This window comes from Solea solea, chromosome 2, assembly GCF_958295425.1.
Source record: "Solea solea chromosome 2, fSolSol10.1, whole genome shotgun sequence".
NCBI lineage: Eukaryota > Metazoa > Chordata > Actinopteri > Pleuronectiformes > Soleidae > Solea > Solea solea.
The window spans coordinates 32,229,231-32,255,917 of record NC_081135.1 but is presented as its reverse complement, the minus strand read 5'-3'; the positions used below and the strand labels follow the sequence as shown (position 1 = coordinate 32,255,917).

The 26,687-nt window shown below is 38.9% G+C and overlaps 1 protein-coding gene across 1 annotated transcript in view; it reads right to left on the bottom strand.

Annotated features, from left to right (window-relative positions):
* The window catches only part of dnah7 (dynein, axonemal, heavy chain 7), a 71,143-nt gene that overhangs the window by 35,309 nt on the left and 9,147 nt on the right, over positions 1-26,687 (bottom strand). Inside the window, exons 17-34 of the mRNA XM_058623008.1 lie at positions 25,386-25,526; positions 24,931-25,292; positions 23,926-24,112; positions 14,790-14,983; positions 14,071-14,269; positions 13,760-13,900; positions 12,772-12,984; positions 12,578-12,687; positions 10,297-10,465; positions 9,592-9,694; positions 8,493-8,620; positions 8,037-8,249; positions 7,646-7,744; positions 7,183-7,431; positions 5,651-5,800; positions 2,675-2,857; positions 1,178-1,348; positions 795-926 (exon numbers count right to left, since the gene is read on the bottom strand). Coding sequence (XP_058478991.1) covers positions 795-926; positions 1,178-1,348; positions 2,675-2,857; positions 5,651-5,800; positions 7,183-7,431; positions 7,646-7,744; positions 8,037-8,249; positions 8,493-8,620; positions 9,592-9,694; positions 10,297-10,465; positions 12,578-12,687; positions 12,772-12,984; positions 13,760-13,900; positions 14,071-14,269; positions 14,790-14,983; positions 23,926-24,112; positions 24,931-25,292; positions 25,386-25,526 — 3,144 coding nt within the window. The remainder of the gene's footprint in view (positions 1-794; positions 927-1,177; positions 1,349-2,674; positions 2,858-5,650; positions 5,801-7,182; positions 7,432-7,645; positions 7,745-8,036; positions 8,250-8,492; positions 8,621-9,591; positions 9,695-10,296; positions 10,466-12,577; positions 12,688-12,771; positions 12,985-13,759; positions 13,901-14,070; positions 14,270-14,789; positions 14,984-23,925; positions 24,113-24,930; positions 25,293-25,385; positions 25,527-26,687) is intronic.

The following is a 26,687-nucleotide window of genomic DNA, read 5'->3' as shown; positions in this document are numbered from 1 at the left end:
TGATACCGATTTGTTGTTTTTCCTCTTACTATTTCTATTTTTAAAGCTAATTAGCTACGATAATTGTTTACAATACAGACTTTATGCAAGTCTTTTTTGTTTGCTTCCACTAGGACAAGATCACATGAGAACTATTGGCTGGTTAGTTTTGCTTGTGTCACAACAATGTTGTTTAAAAGGTATAGTGCAAATTTACACAATGCTGATTAAACCTATCAGCTCCACACGACTCTCTCTGCGTTTCTCAGTAAAGCGGCGATTAGAGGCCGTTATCAAACGAAGGACGCGGCACACAAATACTCTTAGATCGTTTCTCTTCATGAAGACCAGAGGAAGAATAATAACATCATCATCATGAAGCATGTGCATGTTCAAAAAGTTGATTTCACAACGTGATGACATGCAAGCTTCTTTGAACAGAAGATGTGATGAAATGTGAGGCAACAGGTGAATTTGTCTAAGGTGGTCAGTTCAGTGATTTTTTGAATATGAACACTACATGTTGCATCAGGCAAGTACATATTAAACACTCGTAAAACAAATGAAACTGAGGCAACGGCTGTGCTGAGACTTGTCACAGTGGGAAGTGAATTTCATAATTGAGAGGCTGTTTCCAGGAAGCAAAGCTGAAATTCATTTCTTTAATTATTGTTGGTCTGCAATGATGCCATCTATTAGCATAATGGCTTTCACTAGTGGCGTAGCCTGCTGTGGCTTTACATTGGTGATAATACTTTAATAATAATCATTATCAGTGGCAAACAGTAATTGTAATAGAGAGCATGGACACAAACCTCCAACCAGGAGCGAACATCTTCCTCCTTCATGCTCTTTATCTTTTCTTCATTGTGAAACTCATCCATCATGCAGTCCATCAGATTCATTAGAGACTTAACAAGACTGGTGTCAGATGTCGGGGACAGTTCCTGTAATTAAGCAGAAACGGATGCATCACAAATGCAAAAAGAAGCAATAGTTGACCAAACCAGTCAATCAAGATTTATGGCTGTATAAAAACTGTATAACGTAAAAAATACACATACTGCACATTAATGTTTTTGTAGAGGAACACCAAAAAGATCCTCATTTGGATTCAGAACACAAGTTTCACTTTTACATAGGAACATTAGCTTTCATTTGCAAACTGTTGCTGTACTTCCTGAGGATGGGTCAGCACCTTGGTGGCCTTTCGAATGAGCTGTATGCAGGCTGGCAACACACGGCTGAAAAGGGCACGGATGAGGTCTTTGTGTGCGGCATTGATTGGCAGGGTATTGAGCCAGGACAGCATAAGCGGCTGCCAACCAAGTATATGTGGCTCCATGTAGATCATGCCACAGCGAGAGACCTGCCACAAACATACAGTGTAAACACATCTGAAAGCAGACATCTCCACCCAGTACTATTTGTTCATCAGATTATCAATATTAATGCAATATATCTTAGTTAGTGAAAACAACAGATTTTTTTTTTTGCCAATGAGGAAACTAGAAGAAGTAATGAATAATCAAAATTATGGATTTTGATTGCAGAAAATTACACCACCGTGTGTAACTATCTGGTTAATAATCAAAGGAAGTTGTGAATCTACACTGAACTGCTCCTTCGCTCATCATCAGTCAGTGGCATTATTCAAGACTGAGAACAAAACAATAAACCTTCACTTGATCATTTGTACTCATGCAAATTTGAGAGGAGAACAACAAAGGGAGGATGAGGTTTTAAGATAAATAACTTCCACTAAAAAAAGAGATATCAACAGAGAGTACAACAGAGATAATGAACAGAGTGGTCACAAAAACTTTGATGCCACTGCACGGGGCATGATGAAAGGAACAGATGCCAGACTACTATCATGAATCAGAAATAAATGTATAGAGTAGGCTAGACGCATTGAGGGAGATTGACCGTTTTAACAAGCATTTCATACAGGAAATGGTACATAAAAGCATGTTTATACATAGCATAAAACCTATACAAAGACTGCATTTCATCTCAAAGAAATGGAGACAGGTCTAACAACAGTCATCTCTATATGTCTGGAAAATTTAAGAGCCACTGCTGAATACATTTTGTTTGAAAAGGTGATAACATTAAGGAATATACTGTTAGGACATGCAGTCAAGGAATGGTTAGCCATCCAACTAACTTTTAAAGTAAGTACTTAAGTACTGCTGTCAGTGGAATACTTAAGTTGAAATATGAGTCTTTCAGTCTCTGGGCTCTGACAGTAAATTTAGGGGAAACTAGGAGGGACTAGGAGCAGCAACTACCAAAAGTTAGCTTGTGAGATGACATCACTGACAGTAGCTTTAATAACTGTCTTTTCACAGAGAGACACAGAGTTCCAACTCTATGTACAGTATAACACCGCACAAATATGTTGTTTTTTTTCTTCCTCCTTTTTGTTTGCCCTTTTCTACACAACTTGAGTACATAAGTGTAAATGGATTTTGCTTGGAGGGCATTAGAAATCAAAGCTTTTGTGTAACTGGGAGGATGAAAAAATGGAGGGTGTGAAGAAGCTGTTGACACCACTACCCAAAAAGGTGGTCTGAACTGGTACAGCACAAAGTTACAGTAAGAAAACAACCATGTGAGTAACTGATCCAAGGGGGTAGAGAGAACGCCGCATATTACAATAAAACCCATGAGTACAAAGTGTGCTTCTCACCGTAGCTGGTGAGGCCACCTCCAGGTCCATGGGCTCAAAGATGAGGCTCATTTGCGGCGACATCTGGATGATCTCACCACTCATCAGACACAGCTTCTTGTTGTCATCGAGCACTGTGTTCATGTTCTCAATCCACACAGCATCCACTGGGCCGTCAAAGATGAGCCATTTTCGGTCAGGGCTCTGCGAGACAAAAGAAGTGAGTAAGACTGTGCAGTAAACTGAAATTTGTGTACAAAAAAAAGAAGAAAGATTACAAGGACAGTCATTAAACTTCCTGGCTGAATATTATGTCACTGTGCTGGTGACAACCGTGGTTGGAGGCATTATGTTTCGGGGGGGTTTTCTGTCCATCCATCCTATTCTTGTTCAAGAGATATTTCAAGAGAGTCCTCATGATGTGAAATTCAGGCCCAAAAGTTCAAGGCTACTGTGAATTCACAACCCTTTTTGAGTTATTTTAAAAATGCCTCAAGAAAATCAAAAGATATTCTCTTAGATGTGGGTGGCCAAAAGTCAAAGATGAAAATCCCGGTGGCCTCATAAATCATGATTTTGGCCTCTTGAAGATAAGAATACCTTTGTAATTCAACACTAAATTGTTATGTGAGTCTGGAAAAACTGTGCTGACTGACAGTTGCTGAACACATGACTATAAGGTGGTAATTGTAGTTTCAAATACACAATCTTATCAGACAAATATAGGTCTCAGAATGTAATTTGTGTGGTAAAGACACAATGATAGATTGAAGTGCTTAACTGATGTTTTCAAGTGTCTATGGAGCTTACAGACAAGTAAATACAAAGTTGTGGGTTTATCAAGACAGTGTCTATATCCTCTAATCACATAAGACATAAAGTATTTACTTCTCTCCAACGAAAAGAAACGATCCCTGTGCTTCCTTTCAAGGTCACCAAAGAACTTGTGTGCATTAAATAACCGAGTTGAAAGATGTTTGTTAAATAAATGAAATTAACGCCTAAACTGTCATAATGGATGTTGACAACAAGTGTCAATTCTCCAGTTAAATGGGCTGGCAAGAGCTGTGCTTTAAATTGATTTGTTGTAATACAAACAAATGGATGTGTCTGGGCTGGGGCCATCTGGTGCTTGAGAGGGAAGTGTGCATGCTGTAATGTAATGATCTGACAGAGTGTGGGTGCAGAAAAAAAAATTACATTAGCTATGCAAAGAGTTTGATACACTACAGTGCTGCAGACTCCAGATTAGCACACAAAAATGTGTTTCATAAAATATGATGTTGAGAAAAAAAGTGAAAGGGAAAGACTTTTACCCAGACAGGAAAATAACTTTTTTCTGAATGAAGACAAACATTGTTGTTCCACGCCATTATTGCATCAGTTATTGTTATTGCATCAATATGTACTGCCGCGGCTGTCATATCTCCTTATTCATTGACAAAAAAACAATTTGTAAAATTATGCACACAGACCGTTTTTAAAATGACAAGTTCATTTGGAGCCAATCTTGTCATAGAACAAACAAATGATTTTCCATTACAACATCGGCGGAAGTAATTTGCCCATGTATGTGACACACACGAGTGTATCACAATGTATGCATGTGATTGACAGAGTTATTAAAGGATCTAAATTAAACAAGACAGCAAAATGTTTTTCTTCAACACGTTGTTGCAGCTTTTCTAACAGCCTGTAATTAATGGGAATGTCATGCCCTTTCTCGAAACATTCAAACTCAACAACTACGAGATAAAAACACATCTCATGCTCATCTCCTTGCTGCGCAGCTACCATGAATATAAAACATGAGTGAGCTACACCTTTGGTTGCATCCTAATGTACCACAAGTACACCACACTTTTAGGTTTGAAGCCATCCAGTTAAGAGCAGCAGCACTTGCTCTGTGAGTGATTCAGTTCTGAATTGCTTGTTATGGAGGAAGCAATAGAATAATTCTACATATCTACATGTCTGCTGTCAAAGGCTGTCACACAGGAGGGGAGCTGGTAGCACACAGTAGTTCTGCATCTGCAACACAGCATAGAGCTGAAGCAGGCATTTAACTAGTGACAAAAAAGTTGCCTGTTTCCATAGAGACAGCATGGGTTATAAGATACCAGTGCTAGTATGATGTCACAAGCCGAAACACACGGAGATAATGGCAACAAAAACCTCCATTATAGATCGACCCCCTTACATTTACAATTACCCAGTGTGTTGGAGTCAAACCTCCAGTATTCCTGTCCAATAGAATACGCTGGATTAATGTGCTGGCTTTAATAATGTAGTGTAAACTCTTCCCTGAAAGGAGGTCTTGTGTTCTTTTGGCAGCCTGTTTCAACGCAGAGTAGTTTCCGTCCCATAGACTCATAGAACCAGTCATGTTGTGGAGTGGCCTCGCTCTCTGATGTTGATAATACCTTTCCCAGTTTTAAACGGAATCAACAGGCAGCCAGAATATAAAAAGATGAAATACTTAAATATACTGTAGTTCAAGTTATTAAATATAAGCTACCATTGTCCAACATCTTTAAAGTTTATTCTGTTTAAAGTTTATGCTGGATGCCCCTCCTGATGCTGTCTTGAATCTGATGCCCCCTCCAAGAGCCCCCATGGTTTGAGGGATAGCAGCCAGCTCTCTTTTCTAAATTATAAGATATTAATTGAGAACGTACAACGCACATTTACACCGTAAGCACATGAAGAAACAGATGCTAAATTTGCCAAATATTGCTGTTTGTGTGCAATGTGTCAAAATGGACAATTATTGCATTTTAGCAGGACCCCATATGAGCATATTAGGCCTAGGTTTTGGATAGATTTAGGTTAAGGTTAGAATACAGGTTGGTGTTAGGCATTTAGTAGTGATGGTTAAGATTAAGGTCAGCGGCTGTGGAATGCACTACAACTTCAGACAAGAGTCAGCATAATAAATTGCTGTCATACTATATCTAATATAACTACAACTAATAATAATTAGGGGAGCTATCTTACCTGGGAGGCAGCAAAGTTTCTGTAGCTAACAGCCAGGATGCCATCGGACCATTCGTGAGAGACTGGGTCAAATTGGCCGTAAAGCTGGCCCATGGTGACGGATTTGGGATTAATAACTGTGATCTGGACCTGGTTCTCATCCATGAGACCCTGTTCAAGTCAAATACATTCAAATGAAGAAAAAACATCATATTCATATACAATTGCCATAAACTCAAGAGAAGTGGCTGTACAGGTGAATAAATAAAGTTTATATTGTACATACACACATACAACATGTTCACAGGTTAAAGTTTTCCTCCTAAAAAGACAGCATAAACAACAAAAATAAGTCCCTGTGCACATGACAGCCACTCATTCGACTAAGTTGTCATGAGCAAGACTAAAAATTGTTCACAGTATTACTGTCTGACAGGAAATCTGCTAATGGAGGAAGAGAAGCAAAAACTGCAACAAAAGGCTTCTCAGACAAGGTGTCACTTTGAGTTAAAAACAATGAAAGAGTGGGCTGCTGACAGGAAAAAAAAACAATACAAGAGGGGAGAGGGGTTGGACGTGATCAGTGGATGTGCAGCGACAAGGATGACTAAGATAAATGTGGCATTCCCAAGTGTTCAATCAGCAGGCCTTCATCTGTCTCCTTTGTGGGACGCCTCTCAGCCCTCAGCCATATACAACGAGCCAGGTCTGATCTTTCCTCTAAGATCGATAACTACCAAACAAGGAATACAGCACTGACAAATTGGATGGATGTGTTTACTTGGGACAACTGTGCAGCTCCGATGAGCCTTGGATATTGATTATAGTGCATATTTTTACTTGACATTAAAGTTTTGTTTTTATTTTACTGATCCAACGCACAAGACATCGTATCAAAATGCATAAAATGCACGGTGACCCATACGAAAACAAGGCTACATTTCCAACAAATAAACCAGTCTAATACATGACATGAACTCAACAGATAAGAGGTTAGACAACGACAGAACACAATCAAAAAAACAAGTGATTTGAAGTAGCTACTGATCAAGAAACTACAACTTGAGGCACAATATGCCACTTTTCTTCACATCAGTTGCCATTATCTAACAGCTGTCAGCAATATTGTTTTTTTGGCAAATGTTTTGATATCCACCTGTCTGTTGCTGTAGTTTGCATTATCTTCCCTCATCCCTATGTCCCCTCATCAACACATTTGGTGAGGAAGGTTCATACATCCACCAACAACAGCCTTACTGCACAAGCAGGAAGAACCATCTATTTTTGGAGTTCTGGCTCCTGACTGGATGAAAGTGTTGTAAGTGTTGATAGTGGAAAAGGTTCTCCTAGATTTACTGCCAGAGCCCTGAGACTGAAAACCCTGTCACTGAGCAAACACAAGATCAGTGACAGCTGTCACCATATAGCTATTTAACACAGTAAAGGAAGTACATCACTGACAGCAGCTTTACATCACATTTACTTTGTAGTTCATCAAACCTTCAGTGACAACATGCTTTTGCACTGATTGGAATTAGAATGGGCCATTGTACCTTTTTACTGACATCATGGAGAGCAGCCGCAAGCACACGGTAAGCGCTGGTCTTTCCTCCATAGGGCTCACCCACCAGCATGAAGCCGTGCCTCACTATCATCATCTCATAGATCTGCAGGATCTTCTCCACAAAGAAATCAGTGACTTGCAGGTTCATACGTTGGCAGTTTTCTTCAATGGCCTCCAGCAGGACGCTGTAGTCCCGCTTTGGGAGTTTGACTCCAGGGAAGAGGTCAGAGATGATACCCTAAGATAGACAGTGAGTGAAGAACAGAGAGAAGAGATTATTGTGGTTGAATGAGAGGAAGAAAAATACATACTACATCATTTGTGACCAAAACATGAGTCTCAAAGAGTAAGACAGATTGTGCAGCATGGTTCTAATAGAACTAAAATTGGCTGACATCAGTAGATGTGTGACAATGTGTTATTCAATACAAAGAGTCTCCACTCTATCGCACCTCAAATAGCTTCAGATCCTGGGCCAAAAACTTGGGCAGATTGACATCGATGATGGATCTCAGCAAAAGTGTGTCTTCATTCTCCTCTGGAAAAGTAAGCTGCCCCAACAGGAGAAAATAAAAATAGAACATGAGAAAACAAGAAGATGAGAGAAATTCATCAGCAAAGGCAAAATAGGTGCAAATGAAAATAAGCTGAATATATGGGGATTCATGAAAGCAAGATTGATTATTGATTCAATTAAAGATTTGCTGTGTAACATTTAATGACAGAAATTGAATATATTGTCTAAAATAAAAATGGTTTGGTTTGCACAGCCTCAGAATAAGCCACCATTTTGCACCATGTTTCTACAGCAGCCCAAATGGACAAACTCTTGTTACGAGATACCTTCAGGTTTCCAGCAGCCGTCAGCACAGACTTGACAGCTCTCATCCCATAATCATAGTGATGCTGCGAGGACAGCTGCTCCGAACAGAGTCGATAGGTAGCAACAATTTTCACAGACAGAGGCCGTGCATTCACAAAGCCACACGAGTAGAGCATGATCTCCGCGATCATTGCATAGTCCGGTACCATCATAGCCACGGTCCTGAACAGAGCCTGGTAAAAAGACAGAGTTGCGCTAAAATTAAAACATGTTTTGTTTTTTTCAGTTGTTTTAGTTTAATCATTATTAAACCACTTATGTCTGTAGATAGGCTCACAACAGATCAATAATTACAAGTGCTTAAATAAATAAACAGATAATTACGATTACTCAAAAAATAATTAAATCTCCTCAAGTATTGTATTCTATTTTTTTTTTTTTTTTGGAGGAAAATGCCAAAGAACGGGTGCTTTTGCCTTGAGGTTGTCTGGTAGCTCAGAGCGTCCAGCGTAGCCAGGGTTCATAGTAATGAACACAGCACAGGAGGGGTCCAGTTTTAGATCTGTTCCTTCAAAAGTCAGTATCTTGGTATGGGCAGCAATTCCTGGACACACAAAAAGAATTACAGTAATATATGCATTTGCCGATAGAAAAGGAAAAGAAAAAGAAGGAGGCAGTAATGAAACAGTGCAGATGTTAAAGAAAAAGAAGACCCATGTGCAGTTTGACGAGCTAATTGCTTTTCCATAACCCATGAAAAATGCACTAGCCCATCAGATACATGTCACTAGCCTGTACACACCTCAGTGCACACATAAATACAAACGCACACCTTAAAAGTTTACTATACAGGATGTTTTTGCTTTTATTGATTAGTAATATCGCAATAACCTTTCAGCATGTTGTAAATCCAGTGAATTGAGAGATAAGAAGACTTCTGCACCTCCTCTAAACTCTGTTTACAGCCTTGGGGAAAATTTGGGCCATGACAAGAGAAATTGATCAGTCACAGTGCAGTTGAGCAAGAGAGAGAGAAAGAAAGACAGACAGAGAGAGGGTGGTCCTATTAGCTGTGCGACTGATCCAAAATTGGCAGTGACTGCATATGCTACAAAGAAATCATAAAAAAAATTAGATGAGTAAAGTAGATATTGACAAAATGTTTCAGAGATGGAGAGGTTACTTCAGGTCAACAAGTCACATATGAAACAAATGTGTCTCCCCATGCTTGGGAGGAGCTCAGGATGTTAACCTTTTAAAACATGTACATTCAATCAGCTTAAAAACATCTTTAAAATAGTTGTAGCTCTAGTTAAGCAACAGAAGTCTGTTCTTTGGGCTAAGGGCCCTCCTTTGACTCTTGCCTCGAATGACGCAAGTCATTTGACACATAGGTGACTTTGTGGTGCTGTGATGAGAAAAGTTTGGCGGTCTGCTGTATGGCCTACACAAACTGTCCCAACTTCTTCTTTTATACTGATGGACATAGGTCAAATTTTCCTCTAGTTCACTGCCAGCTTGAGCAAAATCAAAGGGAAAGAATGGCAGACTGTGTGGGAAAAAAAATGCACAAACCTCTCTGTATGGTGAGAATCTGTTGAGCCACGACAGACAGAACCTCCAAGTCAATGCGGTTAAACTCATCAAAGCAGGCCCATGCCCCGCAGGATAGCAGGCCCTGGTTACAATCACAAACAAACACAAACACACCGACACACACACACACACACACACACACACACACACACACAAAAGAGAAAAAGAGGACTGTTGTTCTGTGATGCTCAAAGTTACCTGTGTCGAGGAAGTTATGTTTTTGCTGGTGTTTGTTTGTGAGCACTAACTCAAAAAGTAAGAATGGGTTTTGATGACATTTGCTGGTTATTGCTCAAGGAAGAAATGATTAGATTTTTTAGAGGTGAGCCAGACTTGAATGTATTAACACTGTGGGAAACTGAGTGGCCTTGTGGGAGATTTGCACTCTGAGTTCTTTTTTATAGATTTGCTAGAGGGTAGTGCCAGGTGGAAGTGACTGTTCTGGCTCAGCTCTGTCAGAAAGCGGGGGGCAACAGCATGTGGAAAGATCTATCTCTATATTAATTATCAAAAGTAAAACATTTGTGAGCTCTAAGTTCAACTGACATGTATTGAAAAGTGTGAGTGTCAGGTTTTCACTGAAGTTTGAGCGGTTTTAAGCACGGAGCACGCTTTACATTACTGGTGTTACAAGTTGTAGGGGAAAAATAGAATGCTTCTGTCATAGTAAGGGAACTGACTCACTTTGAAGAATTTGCCTAGAGCAATGTAGTCCAAGCCATCAGAGCAGTTGAAGACCACACATTGCTTGGCCACAGCTTTAGCCAAGTCCTTGGTTGTCTCGGTTTTTCCTGTACCAGCGGGTCCTTCCGGTGCCCCTCCCAGATGAAGCTGGAGGGCACCAAACAATGTGCTGAGGGTGGATGAAAAGACAGAACAAAGCTTATAAAATGTCAGTGATTTTCCTTTTGTATTGACAAAAAAAGCATGATCAACAGGAGACATGTCAGAAGAGGTCAACTTCTGAGTGCTGAGAAAACACTAAACATGATTGAAATGTTCAAACGTCTTTGAGCACTATTGACAGGAAACTTTTCAAAGCTGTGCTGCAGAAAGTTGTTTTATTTTTCTTACTAAGAAGCCCTCGTTTTTCTTTATACAGCAACGTGAGCAGATTGGTACAGCGATTCAGAAACTTTTCAATAATTTATAACTGAATAAATAGTTAAGTTAAAACTTAATTCTATAGCACATTTAAAAACAGCCCTAGTTGGCCAAAGTGCTGAGCAAACAATTCAAATAAAATATAAGATACATATATATATTAAAAAAAAAAATCAGAACTTCATACAAGTTAAGATAAACTTTGACACATAATCAAAAGTTAAAATCAAATTAAGCTATGCCGGTACAATACAAACCTGGGTACCTTTGTAAAGGTAGAGTATGCAACATTTATGTAATCCTTAATGAGCCACTAGAAGTGTGTGGTATTTACATCCTCCAGCCAATAACAAGGGGGCAGGATATTCAGGTTACAGCCCAGCAGTCATCAGAAGCTGCAGTAATGGCTAACCTATGAAACGCTATTTTGGTCTGAACACTGATTGGACAAAAGCCGTTCAAAAACCAGAGTGAATATGGAGTTAGTCTTTAATTACTGGCAAGCATTGTAGGAGAGGATGGGGATGAAGAGTGACACAGACACAGGCCTTTTTTCTGTTAGACAGGGAGGTGCTCACAGTTAGCCTAATTAGCTTGAAGATAAAATATAAGCATTTCTACTGTAACATTCCTACAAAAGTATAAACTGCCGTGTGCATAGTATAAATACTGCAGTAACCCTGGAGGTCTGTCGTGCTGAGTTTGAGCCATGAATCATACAAGCCACCACCGCAGCTAATGAATGAAATGGAAGAAAATGGAATGGAATGAAAATCCATTCCATTCCATTTTCTTCATACGACATGCTTGGAGCTGTAACTTTGGTGTATAATGGAACAGGTTTTTTTTTTAAGGTGCAGCATCCCATTTATATATTTCATTGTACCAAAATAAAGTGGTACAATTCCACATTAATGAGCGTACTAATATTGAGTGTGGCATGGATTCCACACAGTGTTGCAAATGTTCCTGTTAGATTTTGCTCTGTCATATCATTTGTGTAGTTTTTCTTCACTGCCTCTTGCTATACTACGTTCAAATCTGGGTCTCTGGGGAGGACATTGAGCTTTAGTGAATCACAAAATTTGCTTTGTGGCATTGTTCATTATTAAGCACAAAGAAGCCAGTAGAAGATGTAAACTGTGGCCATACCATGATAAACATAGTCACAAACAATACGCTGATAAACTGTATTATTCAGACCACGACTGAGTGGTATAATGCTAGAATGTTGACACAAGGCAGGTTGGGTCCATGTTTCCATACTGTTGACACCAAGTGCGTGACCCTTCCATCTGCAGATTGAACAAAAATCCAGATTCATTAGACCAGATTATGTTTTCCAGTCGTCATCTGTCCCACATTGAAGAGACTGTGTCCACTGCAGCATCACTTTTCTACTCATGATTGACAGGACTGGAAGTCAACTATGTTAGCTGCTGTTGTAGAACCCTACCCCTCAACACTGGACGTGTTGTTCACACTCAGATTCTGTTTTGCTCATCGCAGTTGTTTAAGAGTGGTTATCTGAGTTGCCATAGTCTAGCCTGTCACCCCCAAGCAGTGTAGTCATTATGCTCTGACCTTTCTTATCAAAAATGTTTCCTTCCACACACAGCCCTGCTGCACGCTAGATGTGTTATTATTTTTCACACCATTCTGTGTAAACCACAGACACTGTTGTGTGCTTTAAAACGTGTCCAGCAACAAGAGTCACGCCACACCACCAAAGCCACTGGCCTCACATTTTAATGTTTGATGTGAACAATAACAAAGTAAGCTATAATACTATACTTGCCAAGACACATTAATTTCAGTAAACCAAAAATTGGATGTGGGTGTGGATGTGTGGTAGCTTTACCGGTAACAGCGGTCAGTGAGAGGGGTTATAACCAGACGTGGTGTGTTGCCAAGGTACTCGTAACCATAGGGCAAACCGGCATTGATCATCTTAATCTGGAGGTGGTTTTCCTGCATACAATGTGACAGCATTTATTATGAATGGGAATAAATCATTTAATAATCACATTCACTGATCAGTACACCTCTACCTACCACCCAATAGTAGCGTAGTTGGCTGAGCCACTCAAAGTCATTCTCATCACTTATTCTCTTTTGCACAAGCACAGCCAGCACATCCCTGGCGTGGACGTCTAGAACAACAAGGGCTCCGAGAGTCACTCGGTTCTGCTTAGACAGCTTGCCGCGTACAAGTGCCACAATGTCTTCAATCTGTCTGTTGTTCTGCTCCAGGTAGGCTTCCAGGGCCTGAGGGAGAGAAGGATCAGAAAAGAGAGCCAAAATCAAAAAGTCACAGGTTTGGTCTCTGAATGAAGTACCAAGTTATTTTTGTGAACACTAATGCATTTGTATTTCTTTTATGAGCACTGGAGGCTGGGCATGACCTTTACTCTCAACTCAACTCAAATTTTATTTATTGAGCATGTTTAAAAAACAGCTGAGGTTGACCAAAGAGGTCTACAGAACCACATCAATAAAACAGCAAAAAAAAGTATAAAAGCATCAAACAGCAGAAATACTAGATGATATTTCACCACTTAATATATACTACACAAGAAATACAAACAAAAAAACTTAATCAAATATTACCTTTATATAGGGGCTTTTAGACCCCCCCCCCCCCTTCATTAAACAGGAATTTACCACATCTGGTTGTGGCGCTCGCTGTATCAACTATATAAGACATTTCCATTCACAAACAGTTGCTATATATGCAAACAACTTTACTTTTCATTTGATGTGACAGATCTGATTCAGTTTGCAATTCTAATTCACGCCAGCTGTTCGACATATATTAACCGCAACAGCAGAAGGTGTTGGTAAATTATCTCCTGCGAATTTTCAGACAGTCAGGAATTTATCTTTACACAGCTGTTTAACTCGAATGCAATGACATCACTCATACACAATATATCATGTTTTGTGCCATATAAAAAAGGGACTCACCTCTGCAGTATATGCAGTACGGCAATTCAGAATACGTACTGTATTTGTGATGCAGGTACAAGAAACGATTAATCACCTTCTGTCCTGACGTGATGGCTTCATGTATATGCTTGGTCCAGTAGACCTGTGACACACACAGCACCGTCTGGCCTGGCCAAGCACGCACCCAGTTGATCCTCAACTCCTCAGGGTACGCTTGGATCGCATCACCAATTACCTACAATGAGGAGCAAAGGCTTTACTGCATTCTGGAGAATATTATAAAAGGAAACATGGAGAAGTGGTGGGTGTGCAGGTTGACCTTTTATGACAGGTGTTTGTTTAGCTGCATGTATGTGTGATATAATTTAACAACATAGTCCAGCACAATCAAAATCAACACTGCACCTTATGCAATGAAGCAGTCATGCCATTCTCTAGCTCCAGAAGCCACTTCTCCACCTGGCCCCTGGCTTTAGAGGTGGAAATGACATCCAACAGCTGCACCACTTCGCCCTCACTGCTCTTCATGTGAGTGATGTCCAGCACATCAGTGAAGACCACACTAGCGATGCCTTCAAAGCACTTCTTTAGATGGTGTTGCACCCTGGGGGACACAATAGCATGTGCTTTTAATGTATTGTAGCTGAAATGTCTGAGGTTGTAAGTGAAATCTTCTTGAGTCACCAGCCGTCCTAACCTGCATGCCATTGGAGTGTGAAAGGAATTCAGAGTAACGACAGAAAACCCATCAGGAATCGCTGGATCAGTTTCTCCAAAATAAATAACTACGCTGCTATTGTAGGTACATATGGACACATTTCTGATGCTATTATTGTGAGTAAATAACAATATACTTCTACAGAAGTGACCCCAAAAATGTAGATTTAATTCAAGCAAAACAAAAACTGCCCAAATTATTGCTTGTTTTGTCTCCATCTGGACAACAACTACAAACCAACACCGTCATAATCATTTAAAAGATGATATCAGTTGCAAAACAATAAATTAAATGTTAAAAGTCCACATTATTATTCATACGAATCTCTCATGGGCTAAATGGTAATGCTATTGATTGTAATCACAGACAACAATTAATTTAATAAAGTATAATTGTGGCTTTTTACCTTGTGGGGTCTTTGGTCTCGGACAGAATTTCTAGCAGCTCCTCATTGGACAGGAAGAAGAACCGAGGAAAATAGAGACGCTTCTTCTCCAGGTAGGTATTGAGACCTTTCAGGATCTTGTCCAGAAGATTGTTGGACATCTTCAGCTTCTCCAGCAGCTTTTCGATGGCTATCACCGTCATCACATGCTTATCCTACGGCAGACAGCAAATAATCAACTTAATTATGTGACTTCATTCAACAGTTTCTGAGATTCAAATTCCAACATGGTTCATTTTATCGGTCGTCAGCAACACATATTACATATAAAAACGTATGACAAAATATAAATAAAGTTATTGTATGTTTTCACTCTTGTACCCTGGCAACCACTATATACTGACCTATGAAAATTATGAATCATGGATCAAGATTTGCACTTAATGAAGCAACAGTCTAGTTTTGTGTTCCCAGGTACATGTTTGGTCACTATCATAAAGAAGCAGCAGTAGCAAGGAGGACACAAGTACTTTTCCTCAGAGCTAGCGTTGTGTCATAATAAGCACCCCTGCGTGAAAAACATGGTAGATAGGGGGTGAATGCTATTTACTTCATTGTTTTGAATAACACAATTCCTTTGTGCCATAAATCAAGTTGTCATTTTACCACGAAAATCTGCCTCCCTGTAGCCAAGAGAATAACACATTGATAGAACAGAAGGTGTTGTTCTTCTGTCGCAATGACACTGTATGATCAGTTTTATGATACAATACAAGACGATACAACTTTATTGTACCATTGAGGACATCTTAGGATCAGTGTTGCTGCATCCATCAAATAACAACAACAAAAGAGGGAATTCAAGTAGAAACACATAACAGATACAGACACAAAATAAGTAACATTGCGCTAAAATAGTGCACAAAACAGTCCAAAAAATATATGTACATATCACTGTGTTAGTTTGTTTAGGATAATGATTGTTTCAGAACAGTTGCGATGACATGAGACGGATCTTCTAGTATCCTTTATGCTACCACAAGTACAGACTACGTTAGAAGGACTGTTGTTGTTTGTTCTCAGTGCTTTTCAGTCTGACGGTTGAGCACAGTTTTAAGTAAAACAGACAGATCAGCAACACACATCTATGCATTCTTTATCTGAGCAACATGTATCTATGGGGTCTAGATCTGTTTTGCTTGTTTCAGTCTTCAATCAGCTGTTTGAATCATCTGGACAAAAGCTACTGCCAGTGTGTATTGGAAAAGTTGGTTAAAAAGTTGTTTGTTGAGTCATGTAAAGTATAATTCTGTCTTCTTGACTTGTAAATATCCATCATGTTGATGAAACCACTGAATATTATGCAGACTTCAATTGAGGAATTATTCCCAGCTGAAGTCAAATTTCTGGTATCATTTACATTGTTGTTAGCATGTCACACTGACTGTGTGAGACTAGTTTTCTACACGTCAGGTGTGTGTGTGTAATGATGCAGTAATGTCTTTTACGGGCACTTTGAACAGCAGCCATTTGACATGTGTTAGCAGGTAAAGCAGATGTTACTGATCACATTAACAATGGCTCATTCACTTCATTCATGTCAGGACAGTGTAACAGTGAACCAGCATGCACCGTGAAACTGAGGACCATCATTAATATGATTATTCACACCTGTGATTATCCTACTGTGAACTGTCAAAATGGCTGCTGGGGTTAATTTCAGAGAAATAACCCCATCCTGTTTCAGAAAGCAGGGTAACTTAAACCTCAGTCAGTTACTAAAGTAACTGCGTCTGTGATCTTAACCTGGACAGGAGTAGGTTTCCTCTAATAAACCCTGAGTTACTCTCAGTCTCCTACCTGAGCTCTCCTAGTGCTGTTTCATTTCCTCATACATATATTCAGTGTGTTTCAGATGTGTGTTAGTGGAGATTTACCATCTGTGTCATTAAAAATAATAATAATCAACAATTAAAATTGAATTGAATTGAATATGAAAACAGCATTATGTTGGTGATAAAGCTTCTACACGTTGAATGATATTTCCTAGAATACATCAACAATTATTCAAATAAGTTACAGCCTGGTTAATTTTCATTGTCAGCGGCTATGCCATAGTTACTTTAACTATGTGAAATTATGTATAAAATACCTAGAATACATATACATACAGTATATTATCTAATTATTATCACTCGCGAAACATAGTGTAATACTTTCCTATCTAATCACAAGTATACATGAATAAATATTAAATGATACCATGCTGCAGTTGCTATGGTGAATCCTTACTGGGGCTCTATTCATGCCATCGTTTTAGAATGGTGGCGTGCACACTAAGCTCCGAGTGAACCTACTCTGAGTTGACGGAACCAACTAAAATCTTCTGTTGTGAAACTTTCTCATCTCGTGGTAAATTAACTCAGAGTTCAGGACCCTGTGCAAAGAGCCCAGTGTGTTCCACTTGTATTTTAAATGGTATTTGGTTGCAATCTTGTGAAGCTATGGTGTTACTACTTGGTATAGCACATCAGTATTTCTCTGCGTACTTAACTTTGTAATACTTAAATTTAAGTATTCTGTGTAAATCCTGTTAGATTTCATGTCGCTGGGAAAGACGCCATGCAAAGTACAGGGAAAGTGTTAGATGTTGTAATACTGAGTATATTGTCTATACATAATAATGCCAAAGTGGAAAGTTGTCAGGTAAAATGTATATTGTACAATGATTATGGTCCAACTTAGCTGTTCATACAAGCCAGGTTTATTGACCAGAATTGAAGGAAGCAAGAAAAATCAATGGCAAGTAGACCAATGAGCCAAAACCAAGGATCCCAGGAATCGTCAGGAGCAATCATTATCCTGCCCGTGTGGTAGGATGAAGCAGCTTAACACTCACCCACATTTATATTCTCCTTAGTCAGCACACACACAAAACCCTCCATACCGCTACTGACTTTGGCCCAGATTGACTTCGACTACTCCATGTGTTGAAGGCAGTAACTAAACATGACTCATGTGTCATTATATAATCATCGTGGGTCATTTAAGGTGTTTGGGTCCTGTATAATTGAAAATTAAAAGGGAAATATGAAACAGGGATATACTTAATGTTGGCATTAATTATGTAAATAAATAAATAGCACAGGATTTTAAGTGCTCTCAACTGAACTGAACTTGGAACAAAACTTGACTTTAAAAGGTCCGGTGTGTAACGGTTTATTGGCAGAATCTGAACATTCTACACATAACAGTGTTTGTGTAGGTGTATAATTGCTTTAAAATAAAAATCACTTGGTTTTTGGAGCGTTACAATAAGCATTTTTAGTGTACTCAAGGCAAGCTTGTTGAACTCAAGTTCAAACTCAGAGGAGGAAGACTGGCAATATGTCACCTGCAATTTACCATCTCCTGAGTTTCTTTAATAGTTTTCCTCATTTATCCTCCTTATAGAATATTCCTATCCCATTTCTACACATCTGAAACAGATGTATGCTATGTGTATGCTTTACATTTGTGTTACATTAATATTTACTGCTGCCTAGAAGGTATCCCTAAAAAAAAACTGCAATATCTTCCTTTAGCAACAACCACTCTGTAATAGAGATTTCACCAGAGGCCCATACAGTGCCTATGAAATATTTCAGCTCTGATATTACCTCATCTGCACACTAATTCAATATCCTCTGCCCCAGGAAGTGCCTAAATAAAAATTCTATCTAATCTTCAAGGTTTGACAGCGAATTTGTGAACCTGCTCACATAAACATGTGAAGCATGCAGCCTGATGTCATCCTATAAATGGAATGATATAAAATGCAAGGGGGGAGCAAAATCCATGTGTTTTGTATTTCTGTCTTTTATTGCTGACAGCTCCTAATAACAGTAGAAGGTGGAAGAGTCAAAGAAGGAAAATCTATCTTTGTCCTGTTGCTCTGCAGGTTCAAACCCACCGTACCAATACTGTACAATGTATTTGATTTAACAACACTGCAAGAAGTGACACCCATGAAGACTTAGAGTTGTTACACATTGGTGTGTTTACTTGTCTCCATACTTGAGAAGTAAACAATATAAAGTGATTCTCCACATTTGTCTCCCATATTTAACATCTAGCAGGACTTAATGGGTTTTCTCTTAGTGAACAAAGAAGCCAACAATAATACTGTTATCTATCGACAACTGGACAGCTAGTAGTATTCATATCAGCATCAGCAACATGTAATTAAAAATAACCAAAGTTGTTACGAAAATACAACTTATGTCTACTGCTAATTTTACTGTGATATCATTGTATTGCTTTGACCCTTTACAGCTTTTGTTTTGTTTCTTAAAATGAGGCGTGTAACCACAGAAAGACACTTAATCTCCCGTCTAGAATGAGATAATAATTATTTTTCATCTCTCATGATTACTATTGATTTCTTATGTTGACTCAAGCAGAGGCGGTAGTTTTCACGTCACCCTGAACTAACTTTTTCCTACTGGGCTCACCACACAATACAAGTAGCAAACAAATGAAGACCATGTGGGATGTGGGTTTTTCTATTAGAGGTTTGTACTAGAAATCAGTAAAACATAATTAAAATGTTTTAAAAAGCTAAAAAGAAAATAAACAGGGCCATTGGACAAGCTAAAGAATTAGATACACAGACAAAAAGTCTAATTTGATTGCCTGTGAATGGGCCGTACAATTATACTGGCTAAAGGAGGCTGACAGATGAACTGTGACTCGGCCTTTCCATCAATTTTATTAGAATTGTGATTTTTACACATTTATAATGAGGACAATATAATACAGCTATTTTTGCATTTAGTCTGCCAGAGGGGAGTTATTCATGAGGACGCTGAAGGGATAGCAATGTTCTACTGCAAGTTTTATGTGTGATAATTTAGTTTTTATGCAGATACAAATGCCTTCAATGAAGGGCATAAACAGTGTTCATCTGAGGGAGGGCATAAACCTTAAGAAAGCTATTTTATTTTATTTCTTCCTCTTTTTTCCAGCTGACCCACACTACATCCATTTTCTTGTTTCCTAAAAGCACATTCAGTGCAGCACTGTATCTTAAAAAGCGTGGTTTTTAATTCTCAGGAAATGACAAGAGGGTCAACTGTTTTCTTCTCCCTAAGCTTATTAGATGGGGCAAGACTGTGATGTGCTGAATTGTTAAAAAAAAAAAAAGGAAGTAGGTTCATTAAAATAAGTCTTTTACATCGATTTGGCACTGTTTTTATCTAAAATGTGCATGCAACAGTAGATAAATGACATATTAAAGCAGACAGCAATTAAAAAAAAACAAGTGGAGGCAAATGAAGTAAAGATGTGGATGCTGTGAGGCGCAGGAAGATCAGTGGATCAGGAGCAGCCCCCAGTGGTTGAGCTGGTTATGTCCCAATGTGAATTTTGGAAAGAACACTGTCGCCTCCCTGGTATTAAGGAACTGAAATGATTCCAGTTTCTTGCATTGCTGACCAATGCCACACATGGGGTGAAAGGAAGTCTAATTTGTCAGATTTTGATGCTGTATAAAACTATGCAGACAGATGTTTTTCCTACTACTGACCTACATGATATAGTACAAAATCATTAGCTGTAGAAACTATAGGAGATTATTAGAAGGTTATTTCAGAAGAAGAATCTGTATTCTGAATTCTGAATTTCACATGTATCTTTCCACAGCAGAGTTTACCACTGGTAAGCAGTATTTCCCATCACTAGCTGAAAACATTTAAATACAATTATATACATCATATATACAAAATTGTTACTAAAACTATTTAATAACTTTTCTACTATTCAACAGTTTTTTTTATTGTTTTGTTAATAAAACTCATTACCAATGAATTTCCAAATGTACCGTATGTCTTTTTTCCCCCCTTCTCTTTCATCTCATTTAAGTTACAAACCAGGAGTGGGGAAGCTCCAAGTCATGAACAAAATTCTGATGACAGCAATTATCCCTCTGTTATAATGAAAAAATAACCACTCTGGTCCCATCTGGTAGTATGCTTGTTAGGTCACAGTCGGGGGGAACAAAACATATGTGGCAATGTAGTTACAGTGCTGAAAATAGTCAGTGTCAAGCATCATTTAAATACAGTATGCAGCTTGGATAAAAATAACACTTTAGTGGAGTCTGGGCACCCACCAATATAATGCAGGCACGGTTTTTGGGAAGCAAAAACAGTATGTGAGTGGGACTTGCTGGTACTGTGGAGCTTCTACAACTGCACAAAAACAAAAGTAAAACGGATCTTGAAGTCAGTTTGTCTTCAAGAACTGCCCCTGGGCAAATCACTGATATGGTACAAGATTCAAATAACAATGAGGGACTGTGCAAGAGACCTCCAGTCTTTTGTTGAGCATGTTGTTATGGCTGAAAAACAGCTGTGAGTAACATCGCACCCATCTGATATCAGACATTTGACATCAGACGCCTCATTAAACAGAAGCAGCTTACCATCACAGCAGAAGGGTTAGTGTGATCAATAATTTAGTATGGCCAGTGGAGGAAAATTTATATAGTCCAATCCTTCTCAAAGAGACTGTTAACTGTTCATGTGAGGTTTAAAAAGACTGACAGTAGGCATGCCAGCTATAGAATACTAGTTTTGTTACCAAACAAAAACATCATCCTACAGCAATTTTCAAGTTATTAGGGGCAGGTTTTTACACCTGACCAGAATAAATGGCGGAAGATGGCTTTTGAGGATGTGTGTAACTTAAATTATCACTAGTTAACTTGTAGGAAAATAGTAATCTGTTGAAGATGGCTGCCGCATTTATTATTTAAAAAAAACCTTAGTGCTTTGAGCAGCTCAGCGATAACTGCTGAGTGAGAATAGCACTTATTCCAGAGCAAAAATGTATGCTTTATGGTGATAATAATAACCACAACAACAATAATAATAATAATCTTAAAATTGCAGTTTTCTTATTAAAGCAACAAAGTGCTTAGCATAAAGGGAAAAGGGGATTACCATGATTACAACAGGATAATTGCTTAATATAACAGGGAAATAACATAAACACAATAAATGTCATACTTCATAAAACTTTCTGATTGCAAAAACAATGACACAGTCACCCTCAGTTCCAAAAACAGATTTGGGAATCACAAGCTGAGCTCCATCTGCAGATGGAAATGAACACGCAGGCACACGGCGTTAATAAATATGTTTGTAATGTAGTTTGCAGGTTTAACTATGTATTGTGTGAAAGGTGATTAGCGCATATTCATGTCCAGTCCTAATGCCAGTTAACAGCCAAGATAGGGTGTTCAGTACTAGTTACAGTCATCAGAGCACTGTCACTGTACAGTTCATTACAATAGTCAAGACATGAGGAAATAAATGCGTGTGACCTTTTGTGAATGACATGATGTTTAGGAGTGGGAATACGATCACGATACGATACACGGCATATGGTCCACGATACCAATAATACCATGATACCACAATCATGGTGCTAATCAACATATTGCAAGGCAATCACGTAGTGATATATCACGATATCTGTCGAACTGAAGAAAACAAAACATCCGTGAAAAGTTAAAAGTGCAGGATTTCCCTATTGGTGAACATGGATGGGGCATCTGTTAACGTGTAAACTCCCTCTTCTTCAGCCAGGTAACTTCCGCCCAAGCATGCCTGCACACCACTACCAATAAAAATTTAAATTTCAATGCAATAAAATAAATATTTATGGATACACTGTATGATTCAATTGTCCACCAAATAATTCCCTCTACAGTCCCTTGGTTTCTATCTAGGTTTAAGTGTATTTGCACATGAAAATATGTCAGACAATTTTCCCAGTGAACAGAAAGTATCCCTCTTTTTTTTTAAGCCAAGTAAAGTTAACTCAGTATTTAAACTTGAGAAACTGAGCATGGGACGAGAGTGAGTGTAAAAGCTACTGTAGCACCATTTGTGAACACCACAGATGTGCACACATCTCATTAGTCTGGTCTGTAGGCAACCACATCCCTGTGCGTAAGCTCCCTGTCCCTTGGTGACCTCCTTTTCTTTGTGGCTCACTATGGCCCTGCCCCTTCCAGACAAAATCCATAATTTCTATTTGATGGCGCAGTCAGCCCGGGCTTTCTGGAGGACACTGCCTGAAATTGATGTGTCTCATTTCAGGTCTACTGAGGACGCCAATTACCCTTTGGAAACTCTTTGAGGAGGCTGATGCAACACTTACTTCCTGTCCTCCAATTTTTTTTCCTGCTCTCCATCCTTTTCCTCCCGTTTTCCTCCTCTTTCCACAACGTCTTTCTCCACCTAGCACTCTCTGGATACTTTTCTGCATCTACCTTATGATATTTCTGTGCCTCTCCTTTAAATCTGTAACCCCTCTCGCCCTGTGCTGTCACTCTGACTGTTTAAATGATTGTGAGTTTTGCCTTGTCAGGTTTATTTCGTGCTGGTCTAACAGTAGAAAAGCTCATATTTCTGGTAGATCATATACCAGGCCTGATCTGTCTGTCAGAGTTGAATTTAGATCTATATTTGCAATTGAGGCCACTTATGACTGTGTTTCCAGTTTCACTAATCAGCAACAACAATAAAACAGATAGCTGGTTTTAATGTTGCGGCAGATCAATGTGTTTTTGAAGAAAACGTGCAAAACAGGGCACAACAACAACCATGGCACATTGAAAGTCACTTAATTCACCTTTCATTCCCCATTCACATGCGCCCTTTAAACATCAGCAGGTTGTCTTCACCATGTCTAAATGCCTCGAGTTGCTGCCATGTGTGTTGGCTGATGGGACATTTGTGCTAAATGAGTAGTCTAACAGGTGTACCAAATGAAGCTGCCATGAGTGTTTATATAGTATGAGTGTTAATGTTAGCATTGTGGTCTTTGGAGCCCAGTCTTTACATCGTTCCTGGAACAATGTTCAACCAACAGGAAAAGAAAAAAGCAATGCTTTGAACAGTAGCTATCCAACTAGAGGATCTACTATCAATTTGTCAGTACTCAACCTTAATGTTAATGTAACACCACTGCCATTTCGTGTTTTTTATTTTAGTTGTATGATTCCTGTCTCATTAAATACTTTCCACTTCTCTTGCCAATAACTGGCCTGAGATATAAATCCACACCCAAGTGGCACAACACAACAAAAGGAAATCAAACATCTTACCATGGAAACCTGTTTCATGGTGTCCCTCCAGGTTTTGTCAACAGCTGTGAAATGGCGTCCTTCTTCAGGCATTTGGGTCATGATGTCTGGAGAGCTGAATATGGGCTCAAGGTAAAGCCAAGTGGACTGCACCTTTAACCATTCATCCAGGATCTCTTGGAGCAGCAGCAACTTGTCTTCCCATTCCCTAGAATACAAAATGTAGACAGGAATATACAGTTAATTCATATCACTTTACATACAGCTATACTGAAGAATACTAACATTCTAAATATTGTCACCTTAGAGATAAAAAAGCATTTGAGAACCGGAGATATTTAGTTATTTGTGCACTTAGAAGAAAGAAATCAGTGTGTATTCTGTACAAGGTGCTATTTGACCTAAGTGCAGCAACATCTGCTGTCATACACCAAGACAGATAATTCTATTAGCATTATTAAAGCAGAGGCTGCTTTAGCATTTAGTCCAATAATCCACGATACATTTTAAAAAGCTGCAGGGGAAGCCTGTGTCAAACTGTGCCTGGCAACAATGTGAAATTGCAATTTCACAAATCAGATGATGAGGAATTTCTATTATTTGCTTGAACTCAGAGGGAGAGGAAAAAAAAGTGGAAAGTTATGAATGAATTACACAGTTTGCTCAATTGAAACAACTGATTTCCAAAGGTTCGGGTTTCATATTTTGACTACAATCGTGACACAAACAAATTAGATTTTCAAGAGCTATTGCTGATTCCATCCATGATGCTGTGGGCAAACGACTTTGTAAATACTAAACCTAATTAAATTCACTCCAAATAAAATTTATCATGCACCATTTACTACTACCTTTGTCATTTGTAACACTGCCTTCTGTCTTTTGGGACAGTGTGTCTGTACTACAGTATGTAAGCTAATGAGCAATGTATAGAATGGTGATCTCTCAAACAGTGACTTTATATTAATTTTACTCTTTCAGACAAAGTTGGCACATCATTTCAAAGCACATCTTGATATGTCTTACCGTATCTCCACCTCAAAAGGCTTAATAAAGGGTGAGCCCTTCATAGTTTGTGTCTTGACTATGTGATCGTCCAAAAGCATCTGGACTTCATCCACAGATGACAGGATAGATGTGCCCGTCTCTCTGTAGGTCAGCAGGCTAAACTCTGTGTCACTCCACTCACTGGCCATTTTCTCCATGGCCTTCTCCAGGGAGTACTCCTTGCCAGCGGCCTCACTGATGCCTTCAAAGCTGCTCAAGTGCTGCTCCAGATGCATGGATAAAAAGTGAGCCACACAGGCATTAGCCGACTTTAATGGCGTGCCAGCGATCTGAGACATGGCATCCCAGTGGCGGTCGCACAAACCAGGGTTGCACAAAACCTGTATGAACAAAGAAAGTGAGTGGAAAGACATTTGAACTCAATGTTATTTTGATTTCTATAGATAAATTGTTATTCATATATTCTTACTAACCTGCACCATTGGAATATGCTCCTTGAAATCATCTACTTTTGCCTTTATAGTTGTGGCAATGTTTAAGGCATTGGGAACTTCAGAGAAGCCTTTCTCCAGCTTGTAAAGAGTGCGCCAGTAATTGCTAACGTCCTCTTCTACCTGCACGAGAGGTAATTTATTCAACAAAGACACAAAATTAAATAACAAGATTAATGGGCAGAAGTCAGTCATTCTGATGAAAATGTATTCGGGAAACAGAAAAAGTAAACCTAGTCTGTCAAAGAGAAGTAAGGATTTTGATTTTGACGGGCTTGTGCTATGGCTTCAAATAATGGCTGCTGAGCAGTTATTGTGCTCGTCAGCAGTATGGTTGCTATGGTGTTTTGGCTTATTGCCGATTAGGTACTTGGTAGGTTACTAGATTTTACTACCGTGTCATGAAGCGGTAGACCAATTCATTAGTCAGTCGATAAACAAAACCCATTTTTATTTAACTAATGGGCATGATTTCTAAAGATGGTCAACCTTTTGTCTTGAATAGTTAATAAAGAATTCAAAGGCAGATACATAGACGAATGAGGTGGCGTCTATAGTCAGTCAACATGATATTAGTATTCTTTGTGATAACAGGACCGCAGAGCTGTTAGTAACAGATTACACTGACAGTTATAGCTGGATATGAAGCTGATAAAGGAAATGATTCATCTTCACTTTCCCTCTCTTGTGACTGATTGGAAAAAGGCTCTGTGAGGCAATGAGGGTGACGTACAGAAGAGACCAAAGTATATAGACGTGGATAATTGTATAGAGATGAGATAATACCATGTGCATTGTTAATGATTGCTAATGTGTAAATAATAACACTGAAAGTGGATATTGTTGCCTTTTTGTGCCTTTATAGACATGGTTTCTGACAAGTAAAATGTAAGCATTTCAGAGTATAGTGACCTCACATTAAATTCACACTTCCCAATGTTGTTAACTGACATTAAAAGTAAAGTAGCCTGTGGAAACCCTGTACTTAGACCTTTTTAAATTGCCTTTCTCCTTACGCAAAGAAATAACTAAATGGTTGACAAACAAAATGAGTTGTTAATACATTGATAATAAAAGCTAAATCTGCAAGTTTCCAGAGAATATAGCTTTTGCCTTCTTTTCAGATTCGGCTGTACCATTGCTGACAACCTCCTCTTACACACAGTCACACAAGGACATGAACTCCCCTGCAGGGTTTTTTAGCCGCAGAGCAGACGCTTTATGTTTTCACTATCACTTATAGGGTAACAAAGCAACACTAATGGCACACATGGTGCAGAAATA